This window comes from Ursus americanus, chromosome 3, assembly GCF_024610735.1.
Source record: "Ursus americanus isolate L20-20 chromosome 3, mUrsAme1.1.p, whole genome shotgun sequence".
Lineage (NCBI taxonomy): Eukaryota > Metazoa > Chordata > Mammalia > Carnivora > Ursidae > Ursus > Ursus americanus.
In genome coordinates this window covers 36,529,583-36,551,466 of record NC_142129.1, presented here as the reverse complement: position 1 = coordinate 36,551,466, position 21,884 = coordinate 36,529,583, and the positions used below count along the sequence as shown (strand labels likewise).

The 21,884-nt window shown below is 40.7% G+C and overlaps 1 protein-coding gene across 4 annotated transcripts in view; it reads right to left on the bottom strand.

The window, feature by feature from the left end:
• Nucleotides 1-21,884, bottom strand: part of DOCK4 (dedicator of cytokinesis 4) — a 409,713-nt gene that overhangs the window by 155,356 nt on the left and 232,473 nt on the right. For all 4 annotated transcript variants that reach the window (XM_045792824.2, XM_045792826.2, XM_045792825.2 and 1 more), the window contains exons 12-13: nucleotides 21,439-21,527; nucleotides 4,970-5,095 (exon numbers count right to left, since the gene is read on the bottom strand). In XM_045792824.2, the coding sequence (XP_045648780.1) occupies nucleotides 4,970-5,095; nucleotides 21,439-21,527 (215 nt within the window). The remainder of the gene's footprint in view (nucleotides 1-4,969; nucleotides 5,096-21,438; nucleotides 21,528-21,884) is intronic.

Genomic DNA, 21,884 nt, shown 5'->3' with positions numbered 1-21,884 from the left:
CTGGCGGGCCCAGGCTTGAAGTACCGATTTCAGTTCTAACGACCATCTTTACAGGACTGGGACAGACACGAGCAGTATCATCCAGATCGTAAACAATACAGAGAAAGGACTCAGAACCCATCAGAAGAGGAATGAAGGTGATAAGAGAGTTAACCGAATTTAAAAATGTTGAGGTTTCAAGCAGAAAAACTCAACCCAATGGACAGAAGGTAGAGAGAAAGTGGTCCAACATGACAGAGGTCATTCTGAGATATGATGTGTTCTCGGTCATTATCAATATTCAAGTACGTGCCAGAAAACCATCACCAAGAACCCGAGGAAGAAATTCATGCATGGACACAGTGGCTGCGTTGCATGGCCCTTCACGTGTGCAGCAGGCAGAATAAGGACACCCCCTGCACTCTCAAAAGATGTCCAGGCCCTAATCCCGGGAACCTGTGAATATGTTACCTTACACAGCAAAAGGGATTTTGCAGCTGTGATTAATTAAGGATCTTGCGATGGGGAGATTTTTCTTGGGTTATCAGGATAGGTTCAATATAATTACAAGGGTGCTTATAAGAGGGAGAGGGAGGCAGGAGGGCCAGAGTCAGAGAAGGGGATGTGATGAGGGAAGCAGGCGCTGGAATGATGTGGGGCCATGAGCCAAGGAGTGCGGGCGGTCTCCAGAAGCCGATAAAGTAAGGAACTGAACTGTCTCTTAGACTCATCAGAAGAAATGCAGCCCTGCTGACAGGGCTTGCTTTGAGCCCAGTAAGACCTGTCCCAACTTTTGATCTCCAGAACTGGAAGACAGTATTTTTGTGGTCTTTTCAACCATCCCATCTGTAGTGATCTGTAACAGCAGCTGTAAGAAACTAATGCAATATGCCATCCATACCCAAGATTCTATCGCTTCATGATATGTTCACGGGTGAGGGGAGGGACCAGTTCCACAGGTAGCTGGAAATCAAAGCAGACCAGAGAAAGGATACACCTATGGATGGGGTGAAAACTGAACTTTGGAGTTCTCACATAGAGTGCACTTCTGTGAAATCTATCAGTGTTCTTTTTTTTTCTGTCATTCTCGTTTTTGTTTTGTTTTATTTTAGGAGAATATTATGAGATATTGAACTTTTGGGGGGCATAGCTTTTTAATTTTTGCTTATGCCTATTAAGCAAACAATGGCAAATGCTACAACAGCACCCATGATAGGCTTGCCAGAACACTGTTGTGTCAAGACAGGAGTGGGGATGGGCTGTGGCTCCCTGATGTCCATCACACTCTAGGACAAGCATGGACTGCTGTAGGGCCAGCTGGGGGAAAGCCCTACACCCTTGAGTAATGGGGCCTGTAACTTCAACATTTGGGAGGCACCAGCCCCTCCCCCATTCTGATTTGGGGCTGGAAACCCACCTCAGCATAACATGGAAGATCCTCAGCCCCCACCTCTCCTGGATCACTGTGGTCTCCACTGGCTGAAAGACCATGACCCCCTCCCCCAGCATGATCGTGGGGTTCAGGTCTCAGGCAAATGGTTGCACGTAGAGGATATGGAGGCCCAGTGACTTGGACTGCCGGGCGGTGAGGTTTGGTTAGATTTAGGAGTATTTTTAAGGAAAATCGAATCATATCATACTGGCTCCCACCTGCTTTCACCAAAAGAAGGCTTATCTCAGGCAATTCCATCTGCTGATACGCATGTCTCTGTCAGACTGAGAAAGAATGATAATATCCTTAAAAGAACAAAACTGCATATCTTCTTAAACATGAGACAAACATGTACATTCCTCTTACCCCAGCCTGTAAATCATTATCTAGTCAACTCTGGCCAAAGAGAACTCTGACTTATGTGAACTATCACCTAACAACCAAAGAAAAAGGAGGCTTACTCTGAGTGACACTCGAAAAATAAACTTAAGTAAATCTTGAGATCACTGTCAAAGCTACTTCCACAGGCAGCCCCTTGAAACACGGGCTGTGCCGACTGTTTTCAGGGTGAGCCTCGAGCCTCCAAATCTCAACTCCTCCCGCCTCCAACACTCCACAACTTTTACTTAACTCCTTTCAGGGCTAGGAGCTTCACAGGCCTCCTACGAAAGACTGAATGTAGCAGAAGGTATTAATTTAGGGGTTCCCTAACAAAGAGTGACAGTTTGACCAGTTGATACATGGGAACAAGTCTCCAAGGGAACAGGGCACAAATGGGGAAGATAGAGTAGGTAGGCAATGATTAAAGCAAAGACCATTTCCCCTAGAAAGAACCAGAAACTCAGAATAAGAATGGACCTTCAGGGTGGGGGAGGGCTCAGCCTAACCTCCCATGACATTCCGGACACATCAGCCGGCTTTGCTCCAAAATGTCTGGTGGATGGAAACTCAGTGCTTCCCGATATTCAGTACAGTCTGTTAAGACACTTAAGAGACAGGCTGTCCAATACTGTAACCGCTGCCACATGTGGCAACCGAGGGCTTGACATGTGACTTGGCTGAAAAGAAATGTGCTGTAAATGGACAACACTCCCCAGCCTCCAAGGAGGTTAAAAATGAGAGTGTATGATAACTCGTTAAGAATTTTTTACATGAATTGCCTACTGAAATGGTAATATTTTGGATGTAGCGGGTCAAATAAAATACATTATTAAAATTAATCTCAACTCTTTCTTGTCACTCTTTTCAAAGTGGCTACTAGAAAAGTTAAAATTACATTGGTGGCTCTCCTTCCATTTCTAGTGGTGAGCCCGGACTAAAATATTTATGCTGCTCTCCCTGTCATGGGCTCAGAGAGTGGACGACGGAACTTTCGGCAGAACTATCTGGTTTGTAGGTAGCAATGATGGAGCTTCAAAGAAAGTGACTTATCCTCTTTGAAAGTTAGACACCCTAAGAAACAAAGCGTTGGATGACCGACCCTTCACAACAGGGAAGGGTCATGGCAGCTGGAAAGTGTGTGGCCAGATCACCTCCTCACACTAGGAGACATCTCAGACACGTGCCCCTCCCGGCAGCCAGACCAAGGGGAGAGCTTCTGTTCTGTGTTCTTCCCATTCCGAAAAGAGTCTGGCACTGATTACACGCTATTATGCTCAACACGAGTTTTGTGTAGGCTCCGGTCAGCGTCAAGACCGCAGATAACTCCTTCTGCAGAGACGCGGCCGCTGTGTTGATGAACCTTCCCGTGGGTCCAAGCACAGGCCTCACCTGCCCCGACCCCTATCAGAACACAAATCAACTCTGAAGGATGAATCTAGAAAGTGAAAAGAAAATAGAAAATCACGCCAGCAGACTGTCAGTGCAACACTGGCCTCAGATATGTCGTGCCCATACATTTTCCCACTGAAGAATTCTGCTCAAGTGTTCATTAGAGCGGCCAGTGAGAATTCACTGACAAGTCAACAATCTGAAAAAAAAGGGAAACAGAACAAGGAGCACATGTTTGCCAACGTAAAAAATTGCACTGAGTTTTAAAGTTGCTTTCAGCCGTTTATATAAATACACGTCTTTCCCTTCTTCTTCTCATTTGGAAGATTAAGAAGCCGCAGGAGAAAACGGAGAAGAGAAAAAGAAGCAAGTGCTTTAAGATAATCTCCTGGCATCCCCGACACCGCGGACCCGTGTCCGGGAGGACTGATTCCCTGGGCAGAGTGAACCTCGCAGCTCTAACGGGGTGCGGCCGAGGGACAGCAGTGAGCCGTCTCCCACACGAAAGTCGTTTCCATCGTGAAAGCCAGACAACAGCGGCACGCGCACAGCACATCCCAGACAATTCTTCAGCAGTGAAGCGTCCTGTTGCTTTATGTTTTTCCACTTCTCAATGATACTGCCCAGAGACCAAGCTGAGGAATTCTTCCAGCAGCTGTCTGCATTCTGTTTGGAAATATGTTTTTTATATTAGATTTGCCCATCAATTTGCTTCCCAGTGGCATGAAGTTTTTTCTTTTTTTGTTACAAAGGAAATACCAGTTATTTATAGCAACTGAAGGAAATAATGAAGGGGTGCAAGAGCCACTGAGTAACAGGCCACCAAGTAAACAGTTCTATAAACAGTCACTAGCATGAGATGCTCGGGCAGAGCGGGTCCCTAAGCCAGGTCGGGTCATCTCAGGAAATTTCCAGGCTCTCTCTGAGCCTTCCCTGCATGAACAGATTTGCATAAAGAGATCACGCGATGCTGCCACAGGGCAATGCTGGTCACTTTCTGCATCACATTCGGTCTCTATGCGCCGCAGTCTTACCATCCCTCTCACGGCTGTGCCAGGAGCCTTGTCAGATGCAACTTCCCGCCCTTGCTTTCACACATGGGATTTAAACAGAGATTTACCTGATCTCGTTTCTAAAAATACTGTTAACAATTTGAGAGTATTTCCTTTAGTCTACTTTTCTCTTGGTTGTAGAGGGTGGGATGTGGAGCAATGAGAAATGGTAGTGACCTGGCATTTACCTGAACAGTGTGACTCTCAGTAACCGCCACCATCTCCACTTAGAAACAGACGCTTTGAGTCCTTCTAGGTTGCTAGAAGAGATCTGAATAGATCTCAAACAGAACTAGGGAAGGTGTAGGAATACACATGGTATTTGCATATGGCTGCTTATTTACACATACATCTCTTGGGTAGAAAAATCCTCCAAGAAGGGTGAACTGCTGCTGCTCACCAATTATTCTTATCAAACCCTGTAAGGATTTCCCCTAAGTGACTTCACTAACATTTTCCACCAAAGGGTAAAATATTTTCTGGATCCTACCCCAGTTTTCCTTCTTATTATGGTCAAGAAGAATGCAACACGGCCCTCCAAGTTACCCACCCTAATATAATCAAAATATAAAGATACTTTTAAGAAATCTTTGCTTATTTATTACCATATACCTCATTTCCTTCTTTAGCATGGTCCATTTGAACTCCTCGAACCTGACAATTTGAAAATCTTCTCAAGTGCAAAAACAGACATAATACCCATATGTCAACCTTTGGTCCAACCCAAGTCACTTACCAGGCATAATAATATTAGAAAAACCCAACTTCCTCGTTATAGACACTCCATGAGAAAATACTGATGAGTATTCTCTTCTGATTTGCTCAATGTCTCCATGTAATAGCTGTAGGGAAACTGCTAAACCTAAAATAAATGAGAGATACCAGAGTGAAAAATAGAAGGACAGAAATAGCATGAATGGAAATCTGAACGTGCTTCAACAAGCCCACAACTATAACAGCATTGTTTTAAATGAAAGGTTACTATGCAGACAAAATCAAAACAATCTATAGGATTAATTTCTAGAAAACATTTTTCCAACTTGACTATCTGAGCTTTCCCATGTTTAAGGAGGGTCATAGCAACTGGAAAAAACTTAAGCAGAACACTAAGAAGAGGAAGTCTGGTTTCTAGGCCCTACACCCTCTTTTCCAGACCACCCCCACCCCCCGCCCTCCGCCAGATGGAGATGTCCCTGCATGAACACTCATGCCAGCAACTGTCGATGGCTACCTGGCCCTAGAAGACACTGATCTCAAAACAGGAATTTTCATTTCCTTTAACTCTACAAAAACCTATGAATAGTTACTAAATACCATAAAGATAGGCACAAATATAAAGTCATATAATAATTCAAGGATTTTAGGGATATTCACAGAGATTTTTTAAAAACTTAAGTAACGGAGGCGCCTCGCTGGGTTAAGTGTCCATTCTTGGTTTTGGCTCAGGTCATGCTCTCAGGGTCATGACAATGAGCCCTGTGCAGCACTCCACGCTCAGCACGGAGTCTGCATGGGATTTTCTCACTCTCTGTCTCTACCCTTCCTCCTGCTCATGCACACACTCTGCCTCTCAAATAAATAAATCTTAAAAAACTTAAGTAACAAAGGTGATTATAACAAAACCAAGAATATATTAATATTATGTGCATTAGAAACTCATAATGGCATTATTTTCGACTGAGAAAAATTTAGCAGGATACAGGCCACTGTGACAAATAAAAGGGTATTTAGTCGGTAAAGTAGTAAAATTATCTTTTTTAAACCCCAATTATAGTGACATTACTAGAGTGGGATATATAAAAGATGAATGATACATTTTCTCCCCAAATCTCAGGCAAGAACTAGAGAAAGGAAATTAATGCCATCTTTTGACTACGTATATTTCTGAGATGCTACTTCTCTTTCTGCTTTTTAATTCCCTCTTGCTTTTCTTCTATTAGTTTAAACAAGAAAGAAAAAAAAAAGGAAAGGAAAAAAGTCCCTTACTTACATTAGTGATGGAAAATGAAGCCGATCAAAGCGGACTTATTTTTAAACCTTATAGTCATCATTAAACTGAATTCAATTTTTTTCTAATTTCTTATTTGTTTTTAATTTAAATTTTAGGCAGTTAACATACAGTGCAATGTTGGTTTTGGAGTAGAATTCAGTGGTTCATCACTTACATCAACACCCAGTGCTCATCACAAGCGCCCACCTTAATCCCCATCACCCATCCAGCCCATCCCCCACTCACAACCCTCCATCAACCTTCAGTTTGTTCTCTATCATTAAGAGTCTCTTATGGCTTGTTTCCCTCTCTCCTTTTTTCCTTTCTCCCTTCCCATATGTTCATCTGTTTTCTTTCTTAAACTCCACACATGAATGAGATCATAGTATTTGTCTTTATCCGACTGTCTTATTTCACTTAGCATTATACACTCTAACTCCATCCACGTCATTGCAAATGGCAAAATTTCATTCTTTTTGACGGCTGAGGAATACTCATTGTATATAGATATACCACACCTTCTTTATCCATTTATCAGCCAATGGACATTTGAGGTCTTTCCATAGTTTGGGTATTACTGATAATGCTGCTACAAACATCAGGGTGCATGCATCCCTTCGAATCTGTATTTTTGTATCTTTTGAGTAAACATCTACTATGAACTCAATTTTAAAATATATTGGATGGTGGACTCCAGAGGATGATAAATCTGTGCTCCAAAGATTCTCTATGTGTATCATTACTTACCATGTGCAAGTTATCGTTCCCCATTCATAATTTACAGCACTACAATGCTATCGCAAACACAAACTGTAAGAATGACAACAATCACGGTGGAATGAAAACGAGACGCAAAGCTTATTGAGCACACAGCTACATTAAGAGCTTCCTTTTGTTCTCCCCCAACAGTAGGAACAAACAACAACAAAATCAGTGTCTTGTTAGTTTGTTTGCTTGGTTTTCGATAAAGTGGTAAAACAGGAAAATTTGTTAAAAAAAAAAAAAAAGCATTAGGCTCGGAGAGAAGATGCAGCCTTTCCTGGGGTACAAATCTGACCTAGATGGGGCATACCCAAGGGTCAAGGACCAAAGAAGTGAGGGACAGGACAGGATTGCATCGTTATGTCCTCACACTTTTTGGTGTGTGGGTCCAAGAGAATGTGTCAGAGAGCTGTTATCAGGATAAGACTAAATCCGGCAGGTACTCAGGGACTTTCATTAAATGTTCATTCCATTTTTACTTAGTTATCCTTTATCCCCTCCCTGCCCACATTCCATATGAGTTGGGTTACTGAAGGCAACAGAATGGGGGAGGATCTGTCTCCCGATACCCACAAGGAATGAAAGAGGGGAGTATAAATGGTCTGGATGCTTTGATGGTGAAACAGTCAGTGCAGCTTTGGGATACTTTCATGTGGCGCTCTTGGTTCCTTTTAAAACCCAGAGGCAGGAGGATGAAAACGAACTAACATGTGTTATAATCCATCTGTCCCAGCAGCTATTTCTTCCTGACTCATGCTCTCCCACTACCCCCCCCCCCATTACTGGTGTTTCTGTTCTCTTCCCACTTCTGTCCTTTTGCCTTCAAAATACTCACCCACGCCATCACCATTAACATCACCAGGAGCTGATATTTGTAGAATAGCAGTGTGTGCCAGACATGGTACATAAGAACAGTCCCTCCTGCCGGGAAGAACACTGTTCAAATCTGGGGTACCAGAAACAATGCTTTCAAATAGAGAATCAGATGGATTTCACAAAAATCTTGAGGTCCTGTAATTTTTTTGCAAGTGAAGATCAGTTTACTAGGACTTCTCATCAAAGGATCCGATCAGAGACACCAGTAACATTATGTGGCATGTGTAAAGGAAGAAAAGAACTGAATGGTAATGAAAAGCAAAGACATCGTGCTATTTGGGGTAGGGGCTGGAAGAAGGTAAAGTGACTAGAATTCTGGTTTTGCCCTATTGGAGCCAGAATTTAACCATAAGTGATTTTTTTTTAAACATTAGTTGAATACCTAACAGGATAAAATAATGAGAAAAGAAAAGCATTCAGTCAGAGACAGTGCTTAAGAAAATTCAAAACAGAAAAATAATATGTGTTAGGGAAGGATATATGTAAACACAAAAAGAGAAATACATCAAGGTACTCTAAACAGTACGTGCCATAGAGACTAGAGAACGCAAAAGGATAGAGAGGACCCAATTAGGGGAAAACAGGGAGAAGCTAGCTAGTAGATACGTGAAGGGAATGAGGAAGTGACCGGGCAATCAAACAAAATACTATTGGGGTCAGGGGGAACACTGCATTTAAGAGTTGAACGTTATCCTAAACTTTGGTTAGAAGGTTCGGCAGCTTTCATTCTGGAGGTTTAGAAGATATAGATTAAAGCCCTGGGTGTAATGATTTCATTTGTCTTGCCGAGTGACACCAATTTGGAGGAGAGGGGAAGGTACTGCCATTTTGAGGTGCCTCAATTTCTTCAAACGAAAGAGCTCACAGGTAGTCACGAATTGGAAAGGCCAGTTGAACTGAGGGCTTCACCACAGTTTACTTGGCTCTTCCTAAATCAACTCAATTTCCATTAAAAAAAAAATTAAAAAGAAAAAACCCCCCACAACACCCAACATGCAACATTCGAGAGCGGGTGTACTTACAATAAAACAAAGAGAAAACATGATCTAGTGTGAGTCCACAGGCACTAACCCACAAAGAGCCATTGCACAATGCTACTTACTTTTCAACCAAGGAGACCCTGATCCTGTTTTTATTGTGGCCCTTAATTACCATGACAAAAACCAACAGGTTGGGTAAAGAGTCACCAGAACAGCAAGAAATCATGCACGAAGATGAGGAAACTATTCATCACTACAAAGGAGAGACTCATCAAATACTCACCCATTCCAATGATCTGAGATTAGCCCTATCCTTTCAGGAATGGTCATTTATGACACAGGGTATGTTCACAGAGCAGTAGTTTTGTTTCTATTGTCTTCCTTGTCAGCTGACTTCTCTGTCCTCACCTTACCTGCTATCTCTGGGGCTGGGACTTCTAACTAAAATTTTATGTGTTGTATACCTGAAACTAATAAAACATGGTATGTCAAGTCTACTTAAACAAAAAGTCTTTAATTAAATTTAAAAAAGTAAAATTTTATTTGTATACTAGCTTAGTCCTGCCGCAATTCAAACTGCCCATTTTGTGTATGGCAGTAACTTCCAGCTTGAGAGAGGGGTAGAAGGTGGGATATAAGGGTATATATGATAGGGTTCTTACTCCCAAGGGAATGATAATCTAACACTGAACATAAGACACACACATGTAAATAAAATGTAAAGCAGAATGGGTTACGAGTATGATAGGAATATTAAACTAAGGAAAAATTAGTGAGGGAATTTGAAAGTTCAAGGAAGATTTTTTGGGAAAAAAACAGGAATTTATGACAACCAATAAGCTGAAGAATTAGGTCAGATTTTTAATTTCACAAAATATATCAGTAATGTTTTACAATCACTTTTTTCCCGGTCCTTAATCTAAGTACCAAAAATGAAACTGCTAAGGGAGAACTGTTCCTCTTATTAAAAGAAGCAATCATTAAACTGAACATTTTTATCTGCCTAGATGTTTAAGAGCCAATTACAATGATTTGATATCTAATTTTAAACAAAGGCATAGACATTAATTAATCTAGAGTCTGTCACAAAATAATGTATTTTTCACGATGAAGCTCCGCTTACAGAGCGGCAGTACAGGAAAGAAAGGATTCGTATCCGTTAAATCAAACAGGGTTGATTATTCGGTAGCTCCAGTTTCATAGGAATTGAAGTTAAGTCACTCCATAAGATGGCTCCTATGGAATTCTGCACTTTTACATAAAAAATGCCAAGCACAGCATGATTTATAAGTAGCAGGCAAAATTAATTTTAGACTAGATCAGCCATTTTGCCACCAATGAACCAAATAACATGTAGCTGTGAATGTACAGCAATGCAAAAATATAAAATGACAAATATATTTGATACATGTTGTGATTAAGTGTGCAAGTTAAGAAGTATAACACACAGCTTCACGACCCTGCCAAAAGTTAACTTCCCTGCGCTCTGGTTTCCACAACTGTAAAATCAAGATAATAATGATACCGACTCCATAAAACACCTTGGGTGATATGTAGCACAAAGTATTCAACAGCGTCGGCTGCTATTACTACAACTACCACTGCCCCTACTATTATTACATAATAACAGTGTCTCTGTTCTTAGTCCTCCCTACCATGAATATCAACCAATTACCGTCCATGAAAAAAAGATGTTCAACATGTCCCAAGTGCCATACACAAAGACAATAGTCCTTTCAAAAGGCATGCCCACTTACCACTAGATTAAGCCAAGTTTTGCAAATCTCCTGGATATTTGAACGATGAAGTTCTATGGAGGCTTTGGGGGCAAATCTATCATGAGCAATACTCAATTACTGGAGTTTTGACAAAGACCTAAGTGATAAATACAAGTAGGCAATGTGTACTGACATACGTGAAGCTGGGGAAATTCCTAATTGCACAGGGGAAGCCAGAAAAATCAACAGCACTCATGGAGGCCATAATTAATTACTCTTATTCTAAATGTAACAGGAAGTCACTGGAGAATTTTAAATAAAGGAAACATGATCCAATTTGTGTTTTAAGAGAGTTTTCTTAGGGTTATCTGGCAAATGGGACTGGGAAGATGAAGAGTGGAACTGACGAACACATATTAGAGATATGAAGGCAGGAAATAATGGAGACCATGCTGATATGGTTATAACGAAGATGGGGAAAAAGTGGTAAAAAAGCTACATATTGGCATAGAAGAAGTCACGTCTTTATGTTAGATGTGGGGGAATGAGGGAAAACAAGGAATCACTGAAGACTCCTGAGTGTCGACCTGAGGAACTGTAGAAAATGTGGCTATGTACTGAGTTGAGAAGATTAAGAAAAGAAAGAAGAAGAAACAGCCATCTATACTGCCTTTTATAAATGTGTAATTGACCTTTAGTGGTTTTTTTTTTTTTTTAAGATTTTATTTATTTGTCAGAGGAGGAGAGAGAGAGAGCACAAGCAGGGGGAGTGTCAGGCAGAGGGAGAAGTAGGCTCCCTGCTGAGCAGGGAGTCCAATATGGGACTTGATCCCAGGACCCTGGGACCATGACCCAAGCCGAAGGCAGATGCTTAACCGACTGAGCCACCCACACATCCCTAGTGGTGTTATTTTTCATGAGGGTTTAGATTATGGTCTGGGTCATTTGCTTTCAGCCTGAAGAACTTTAGTATTTCTTGCAAAGCAGATTAGTTAGCAAAAAATTCTTTGTTTTTTATCTTGTCTTAATTTTGCCTAGAATTTTGAAAGATAGTTTTGCTGGATATAAGATTCTTGATTGACACTTTGGTGGATTTTTGTTTTGTTTTTTAAAACATTCAGTACCTTGATTATGTCATCACTGCCTTCTGACCTCCACTCTATTTTATGAGAAGTCAGGTAGTTATTTCATGGGGGTTCGTTCCCCTGTGTATGATGACTAATTTTTCTCTTGCTGCTTTCAAAAATTCTGTCTTTGGCTTTCAGCATTTTTACTATGATGTGTTTGGGTGTGGATCTCTTCCTGCTTATGATACTTGAAGTCACTGGACTCCTTGGATGTACAGATTCGTGTTTTCCATCAAATTTGGGAAGTTTTCTGCCAGTATGTGTCCAAATATTTTCCCTACTCTTCTCTTTCTCTCCTCTCCTTCTGGTACTCTCATTTTGTATAAATTGGTGCACTTGATGGTATATTTTTCTGAGGTTCTGTTCATTTTTCTTCATTCTTAAAAAAACAAACAAACAAAAAAACCCAAAAAACCCTCTTCCAAAGTCTCCACTTTCAAGAATTCCCACAGACTTAAATTTCTCCCTACTCTGTTTCAAATAAAGTCATTTCCTTTCAGGAAGCCTTCTGTATTTTCTCTCCTTATGAACTGCCTCTACCCCGGGGCCACATCTTTGATCCACTGGAGGTGGGTACAGTGGTCCACTCTTTGGAGTGACACCTCTGCCTCGTGGACATGGAGCAGAACATCCATCATGAGGAGCAGGGGCAGGTGGGAAGGAGCAAGTGGGTTGTGGCACAAGTGTCACCAACTCTCTCTACTCTTATCAAGATTTGGTCTGACTCTTGACTAAGTATCTCTTTATATGCTGTATGTGCTTAGAAAAATGTTCAGATTTTAATGCTTTTTAAATATATGATTTTTACCAGTTACAGCTGTTTCAGTTTGGGGTGCATCTGTGCAGCTCCTCAGGCTGCTCTTCTGTAGTAAAACTCTAAAAACACTATTTTTTTTCTTTTCTTTTTTAAGATTTATTTATTTTAGAGAAAGACAGAGAGAGAGAAAGCAGGGAGAGGGAGAGAATCTTCAAGCAGACTCCCTGCTGAGTGCAGAGCCTGATGTGGGGCTCAATCTCATGATGTGTGAGATCGTGACCTGAGCCAAAACCAAGAGTTGGACACTTAACTGACTGAGCCACCCAGGCACTCCTAAAAACCCTACTTTTTCACAGTATTTGCATACTTTGTGTTTGGGAAGTAGGGGCTAAGGGTAAAACATAATTGCTAGGATTTCTAAACTTACTACATGATGTTAGTACAAAATCACTAACATCATGAGGTAGCAGCAAAACTTGCAAAAGATTCTTTCATAAAACATCTTCCATAAAATCTACTTATTTCTAAAACATTTAGGACCTCATTATTATCAGAGCAAGAATGTTTACTTCTATTTCCTCCTATGTACTTGATTTATAAAGTCTATCAACAGAGTTTTGTTTTTTTTTTAAAGATTTTATTTATTTATTTGACAGAGAGAGAGACAGCCAGCGAGAGAGGGAACACAAGCAGGGGGAGTGGAAGAGGAAGAAGCAGGCTCCTAGTGGAGGAGCCCGATGTGGAGCTCGATCCCAGGACCCTGGGATCACGCCCTGAGCTGAAGGCAGATGCTTAACGACTGCGCCACCCAGGTGCCCCTATCAACAGAGTTTTGTTTTGGGTACTAGAGTATTATATGTGGAGTCTGTAAGGTAAGATAATTGACTTGTATCTTATTATTATATTATTATTATTTTGAGAGAGAGACAGTATGTGCATAAGTGGGGGAGGGGCAGAGGGACAGAGAGAATCTTAAGCAGGTTTCATATCTAGCACAACACCTGACATGGGGCTTTGATCTCACAACCCTGAGATCATAACCTGAGCTGAAATTAAGAGTTAGACACTCAACCAACTGAGCAAAAGGCATTCCTAAGACAACTGACTTTTAAAATGCACTAAAAGCATTTATCTAATGTGGGTCTAACTCAAAGCCAGAGAACTTTCAGGAGTAGATCCTGGTTGCACCAAGTGGTAAAACGCTGGTGGGATAAGGGAGGTATTTACACAGAGAGGTCAGAGACAGGATCTCATCATCTCTGGAGTGGAGGCAAGAAAGGGCCAAATGCCTAGCAGGAGCGCTGTCAAGTGAGATAGCACTGTTGGAAAATGAGTCAATGAAGTAAAAGTCAGAAGCACTAGGAAGACGCCAGAATGTCAAAATCAGCCAAATTAGATAAAAAACTAAAATGGGAGCTGTGACAGCACTAGAAGCCTACTGAATTGTTCATTATATGATGGACGGACCTAGTTGCTTAAATTCTCTGTCCAGCGGGACCTGATTACCCAAAGGACAGCTGGCCTTTAACACTGTCGCCATCTTGAAAATCTAGACACTATATTATTAATGCTGCCAATGCTCAAATTTGGGGATGTATCTCTACTTTCAGATGCACTTTCAAAGCCAACTTATAGAAGGAAAAAAAAAAAGAAAGAAAAGAAAAAGATAAAGTAAAAGAAAATCACTCTCCTTTCTTAATAGTCACACCTCTATTTCTGACTTTCAAACAGTATTATTCAGTTTGTGAATGTTCCTATTGCTGTTTCTTTAAATCAACTTAACTCATACGAGGATGTGATTTTGACACCACTGAGGATAATCAAAGGGTCACTTTCCTGAGATCTCTGAATAGGTAACCCTATCGACTGGGATGCCTCTGGTCTATCATGTAAAAGGTACGATAAGTATGCACAAATACTCCTGTAATCATAACTGCTAGTCCACAGATCTGCTATTTCAAAGTTTTGGGAAGACTTTAATGCTTTCTTTATTTTATTTATTTATTTATTTTTAAAGATTTTATTTATTTATGTGACAGAGAGAGAGAGACAGCCAGCGAGAGAGGGAACACAAGCAGGGGGAGTGGGAGGGGAAGAAGCAGGCTCCCAGTGGAGGAGCCTGATGTGGGGCTCGATCTCATAATGCCGGAATCACGCCCTGGGCCGAAGGCAAATGCTTAACGACTGAGCCACCCAGGCTCCCCTAATGCTTTCTTTAAAGACGTGGTTAGCCCAAGGCTAAGAGTTACAGCAACAATAAGACTGAAGGAATACATAATAAGTTATGGAACATCAAACTAAAAGACAGAAGAGACATCTGAAACTATTTACTTTCAGTGAGTCGTAACCAGAAAAGAAATTTACTGACCAGAAATGAGGGATGGAGAGAGGCCCGCTGGCATGGAGCAGAAGCTGTAATTAGAGGAGTAAATGAGACCATTCAGAGGAAATTCACATTTCCTCCTTAACAGAGGAGAAATTTCACCTTAAAATGTCCTTCTTATGATTTTGGATATCAACATTTCAATGGTATACATGAGGATTCTGTCAAGGTTAAAAAGGTGTTTGTTTTTTACCAGTATATAATAATAATCATTATTATTGATTTGTGATTTTTTCAAAACACAAAGCACATAGTGAGCCACTGGCTGAAAACTATTTCTTTTAAATGTACAGAGAACATAACATCTAATTATTTTAATTTATTCAAATACTTGCTTTTATAACCTCCATATTTTTTCTATATAGCAAATCTTCCAAACAGTATTGCTAATGATTATATCTAAATTAGCAAAATATAAGTAATATGGAGAATAAAATCAAGCTCTAATTACTACTTCCCTTAGTTAATAATTTGGGGTTTTTTTTTTAATACTGCATGAAGTTTTAAAAATACCTTAAAGCATAGTTTAATACCATATTTTGAACCCTTTTTCCTTCACTGTCATTAAAAGAGAATGGTTTAGATTAAAGGAAACTGAAAAGATACAACTGCATGTGATACAGCCTGGGTTACTTTTGTTATAAAGGACATCGAGAAAACTGTCTAAATATGAGTAAGATCTCTAGATACGAGTGTTACATCAATGTTAATTTCCTGATTCTGATCACTGTGCTTGGTTATGTTGCCATGCCCTGGTGTAAGCAGAGGTAGAGAGGAATCATGCCTGCAATTTGTTCTTAAACAGTTCAGGGGGGAAAATGTATGTGTTGTGTGTGTGATAAATGTATATATATTTGTATATGTGCGTGCGTGTGTGTGTGTGTGTGTGTGTGTGTGTGTGTGTGTATTGTATGTATACTGTATACACACATAGAAACGTTCGGAAACACCAGGAGCACTGAAGCAACCTTAAGAATTATACCAACTCAGTAACGCTATAAATGATGACAGAGAAAGAGAGAAAGAGCACGAGCAAGTATGGAGAGGAGGATAAAGCAAACGTAGTAAAATGTTAACCTTTGAGAAATTAGAAATTCTTTGTCCTACTCATGTAACTTTTCTGGAAGTAAATTGAGTTGAAAATTAAAAACTTTAAAAGAATAAAAAAAGAGCATGGTTTAATAGAGAATTTCAAAAGTGAGCAAAAAGGTCACATCCCACATTTCTAGCCAACAGATGGTGCCAATAAGTACCAGCTTCTTTTAACAATATTCGAAAGCAAAGTTTCTAAATGCAATGTTCAAAAATCAGGAGCATTGATACAATCCTCAAGAATTCTAGCACTTCAACAGAACTGAATTAAATGACTGCCTTGCACTATAAGGGTAGGATGTTCAACCCCAAAATGCAATCCAATCATCAAAAGTCTCCTTTCACCTCAGCCGAAAAAAGAACACTGTTCACTTCCTGCACAGAGTCAAACTGTTCTCCTTGAACCCACGGGCTCCTCATCTAGGTAATTCCTTTGAATATTCTGTGGGGATTAAAATGTATGGTTGGTAGGAATGCACCCATGTACACTCATCTTGCTAAGGCAAAAAAGATTGCAGAAATGGACCTGATTAGTCAATATGATTTCTTCTAGCTGTAAACTACATGTGCAAACTACAGGAAATTAGATTTCATAAATACCCAGATAATATGAAAAGATTTTGAAGTTTCTCTCAGGACATACTGAACCACAGCCAATGAATTTTACACAATTTACTTCAAGTCACAGAACTGAATTTGCTTCAGTAAATCACACGGGCTCAGTCTTGGTTCACATTCCTAGCATTCAATTGCTAATGTCTATTGGAGGTGACATTTATAATAACCATTTGCTCAACAAACCTAAGCCAGGCTCATGTCATGAATATTTTTAGAATTTCAAATTCTTACAATATTACTTTTAGATTTTAAAATTCCCATAGAGCACAGCTTTGGAAATTTCGAGTTACTCAACCTAACTATATCTAACCAGAGAGATACGTTAATTCAATTATTATTTTTTTCATCTTTAAAAGTTAAACGGATCACTTGCAATTTTCTCCCAGTTTCTAAACTCAAAGGTAGTGGTTAATGTACCTTTGCAACGTTAAGTTTTTAGTTAGAAGGGGGAAACCCAGTTAACTAGACAAATCCCTTTATCTATTAAACAAGATTACAACTCCAAGAGATAGGAAGACATCGGTGAAACATAAAGGGCCTGTAAATTAGCTGGTAGAATTTGTTTCCAAACCTAATTCAAAGTTATTCTTTTTTTCTTTTTTTAGTATCAGTGATCAAGGAATAGTGGAGGAAAGCAGGAAAAAAACAATACTTTGTTTAATGAACTCAGTTCTCTTGAAAACATCCGACTGCACTGCTGCCATTTCATCAACAATCCCATGGTTTGAGGAGAAAACAATGGAAGTCAACAGATCTAACCACTGCAATAGTTTGAACATCAGACACCCCAACTTCCAATTTCAATTCTGTGTACCCTTGCTTCCCCCACTATTTTTTTTTAAAGATTTTTATTTATTTATTTGACAGAGATAGAGACAGCCAATGAGAGAGGGAACACAGCAGGGGAGTGGGAGAGGAAGAAGCAGACTCCCAGTGGAGGAGCCTGATGTGGGGCTCAGTCCCAGAACGCCGGGATCACGCCCTGAGCCGAAGGCAGGCGCTTAACGACTGAGCGACCCAGGTGACCCCCACTATTTTGTTTTTAAGGATTTTAAGTAACCGCTATACCCAAAGTGGGGCTCGAACTCATGACCCCGAGATCAAGAGTTGCACGCTCTTCTAAGCCAGCCAGGCACCCCGCTTCCCCCACTATTTTTAGGTAAGGCATTAGAGGGCCTCCCTCCCAATAATAAAGCCAAATAGCTCCTGACTATTTCTCTTCTGTTCTTATAACTGCCTTTCTACAAGAAGGAGAATAGATCAAGGTGACACAGAACAACGATCCACCAAGACTGAAGGGTAGAAACTTCAGTGGAAAGACCAGAAGAGTGGAAGGCAGATAGATGGTGGCTTTGGGCAGCTGGCTGGGGTTTAGGCTTAAAAGGAGAAGTATGGAGAGGGGTGGCCATAAGCACAGGAAAACAGACAGGGCTCTGCAGCAGAAGCCAAGTATAAAAACAGACGGATGGCTGCCCAGGAATCAAAATATCACAGTAGGCAACAAAATGGAGGATGAATTCTGCCGAAGGTGAAACCTTTCATGCAGGGCTCTACAGTACAATGGCTCCATTCATTTTTTCCAAAGATGCAGCAAGCAGTTTTTCATTTTAGTATGATGGCTGTAAACAGACAAAGGAGCACTTGGGGAATAAGATGGTTTAGATGTCACTTAGCGGTAGTCTCACTCAGGATTCCAGCAAGGATAAGCGGTCCATGGGTCAATAAAACTGACAAAGCACATGGAATATGGGGAGCATGTCTAAGCACCTGGACTTCGCCAAGGAAACAGAATGTGCTGCCCTTCCTTCCTGGAATTCATCTATATAATCACAAGGACAACAAATTTAAAAGCCATGGGAAGGGATATTAGCAATCAAATCAGCAGAGACAAGATGGAAGACACAAAGTAGGAAAGCCCGGTTCCATGATCTAACCTATCAATAATCCAACTGTGTCATTCTCAAAGTCTTCATTAAGGAGATCAAATCAGGATCCACTCTGAGAAAATGAAACTGACTTAAGAAAGGGGTAGAATATTCCAGATGATGGCTCCAAAGAGAAACAACAACAATAGCTAACAATGAATAGATACTTACATGTATCAAGTGCTGTGCTACATGCTTTGCGTGCGCTTTCTCACCAACAACCCTTAGATAATATTACTATTATCCCAGTAAAACTATCCCATTCAAACTTAGGACATCCTATTTCCACAGGTAAAGCTCTTAGAGGCTATACTGTCTGCGAGATGACTCTCATCTGTAAGAAGAGAGAAATGGGCAGTGTGGCTTTACTGGAACCCTAACCTCATAGGATAGAGAATCAGTTATGTTAGGAATCTATCTGGAGGTGTAACATCACACCCATCATTGAGACCTTCACCATGATTCAAGAGGCAGCTGGGAATCACATCAGAGCCTGGACAATGATAGTTTCAAACAATCCAAGAACAGAGGAATTTTGTTCTGCATAAGGCGTAGTGGAAAGAGGAAAGCCTTCGGAGTTAATAAGGAGTTGGAGAAAAAAATCTGCTGAAGCAGGTGAACACATGCTGCTTAGTCAAGACTGCATCTGTGATGGTAGGGAGAGAAGGCAATGCATGGGAAATATCACAAGGTCAGGGTTAGGTTAGTTTTACTTTTGTTTATCCACATAGGAGGTAAATGCAGACAAATGAGGAGTAGTGGGGCTCCTGGGGAGGGGCATGAAAAGAACTGAAAAAAACTTTTTTTCTTAAAGGTTTATATATTTATTTGACAGAGAGAAAGCATGCATGTGTGAGCAAGCACGTAGGGGGCGGGAGGTCAGGGGGAGAGAAAATCTCAAGGAGACTCTCCACTGAGCAAGGAGCCCGGTGTGGGGCTGGATCTCACGATCATGACCTGAGACGAAATCAAGAGTTGGATGCTTAACTGACTGAGCCACCCAGGTGCCCCTGAAAAAAACCTTTAAATCAAGTCCAGGCCAGCACTCTCTAATAGAAATACAGTTGGAGCTACCAATGAAATTAAAAATTTTCTAGTAGCCAGGCAAAAAAGTAAAAAGAAACAAAGTTAACTTTAGTCATGTATTTTATTTAACCCATTATCTCCACAATCTTGTCTTTCAACATGCAATCAATATGAAAATTATTAGTGGGGTATTATATTTTCTTTAAAGTACCAAGTTTTCAAAATCCACTATATATTTTATAATTACGGCACACATCAATCCCAGAGCTGTCGGCCTCCTATCTAGTGCTCAATAGCCACATGTGGCTAGTGCCCAATGAACTGCACAGCACAGGGTTAAAGGTAATTAATGATAAAAAATAGTCCACGGTACCATGAAAGCCTGAAAGATTTAGAACAAAACTAACCAGGTCTAGAAGTCTACCAACGAATTTGGCAAGATTAGTATTAAATAGTGGTATCTCTGCCATCTTACTAAGGATACATTTAAATTACATCCTTTGGTCCATACACTAGTGCTATTTGAATTCTTTCACAGACAAGTCCACATCCCAGTTTCTAAAATATCACTCCTGGGTGGCTCAGTCGGTTAAGTGTCTGCCTACAGTTCAGGTCATGATCCCAGGGCCCTGGGATCGAGCCCTGCATCGGGCTCCCTGCTCAGCAGGGAGCCTGCTTCTCTCTCTGCCTGCCGCTCCCCATGCTTGTGCTCTCTCTCTCTCAAATAAATAAATAAAATCTTAAATAAAGTATCTTACCACTTCATGTCGTATTCTACTACTACCACCTCCTCCCAATTCTTTAGGGACCCTGCCCTCAACTGGCCCAAGGCTCTTGTTTATTTAGTGGTAGCTGCAGGACTTTGTGGGATTAGATGAAACCCAAGTTCCCTCCCCAACTCTTGGAAAAGGGAGGACAAATTGACCTCACTACTCATTACAACCTGAATGCTGCCACATGTGTGACTTGTGGATGCTTAAGGCTCTCACTGAATCAAAAAAGTTTCTGTCTGCAGTTACTTTTTCTTTGTGGGTCAGTTTGGCCTCGTGAGATGGGCACAGGTCCGAAAAGTTTGAGTTTAGACTCTTGTTCTTCTAGATTACCAGGCAGGTTGGACCAGAACATAAATATCTACACTCAACTTCATTTAAAAATTACTCTTAAAAAACAATGCATTCAGTTCAAATAGATTACTTAATTTGAAGGTGTTTTTTTTTTTTTTATGTCAATGAAACTACACAGCTACATAGTTTATTTTGCTTCAACATGGGCTTGAGGGGGGACAGGGAGCGAAGAACAGTCACCCAGTTTTGTCCACTGACCAAACTCAAAGATGTCACCATATATGCTATATAATGCAATACCTATGAAGTTACGAGGTTAAGAATATGCGCAACATATCACATATAACTTATAATGCTATATATTTCAGTTCCCTTAACAAATGTGCCTACGTTTTTCCATACGTGACACTGCAGTCAACATCATTCATCTTCGTGGCCAATTTCAACACATGAACCCGTATATTTGTTCCCAGTACATAGTGCTGCTCCCAGCTACAGGCAGGGAAACACGTTTTTCTTGGACCTTACTGACCCATTTCCATCCATCAAATCTACTCCACACAACAGTCAGGAACTCAAGCATGTTTGTCATTTGGGTTTTAGTACCTGGTAACAACTTAGAGGCCTCACAACTTGGTATTATTGAACAAATTCAGATACTCTGCCTTGTTTCAAAGCAGAACAGAAGACATTTTTTAAAGAGAGTTCTAGCTACAAGCCTATCATAGCACAGGGAGTTGTACCAGATCGTTCGCTGCACATTTTTAAGTTACGAAGTGAACGCAGAGAAAAACAAAGGGCAGTTCATCCCCTTCTTACACAGATGCATTTAAAAAAGGGCCTGAAATGAAAAGTGGAGGGAGAGTTGGCCAGCCCCACACACTCACCTGCATTGGAGCCCGTCAAATTGTAACGTGCATTCAGTTTCTTGATGATATTTTCATGGATTTGGTACCACTCGCTCTCTGTGTTACACCTATGAAGACATCAACACTCTGTTAAGCTTTGTAAGGGATGAGATCAAACAATGACCTTAATAGCACACCTGCTCTTTCTGGAATAACCACCATACTGCACTTCCTTAAATTTCCTTGGGAACTCCCCAGAATTGGTCAGGCTAAACATAATAATCCCATGATGAGCAGGACGCCCATATCTGGTAAATGCATGACCACCTATCTCATGCCAGGAGCGGCTGTGATCAACTCGCAATTCATGAGAGTCCCCCTCACCTCAAAATCTCAGAAAACAATGCATACAGTGGAAGGCAGTACAGACTGAAAGTCCTACTCCTTGGATTTGAACCCTATTAACTGAGTTACATTCTTTGGGC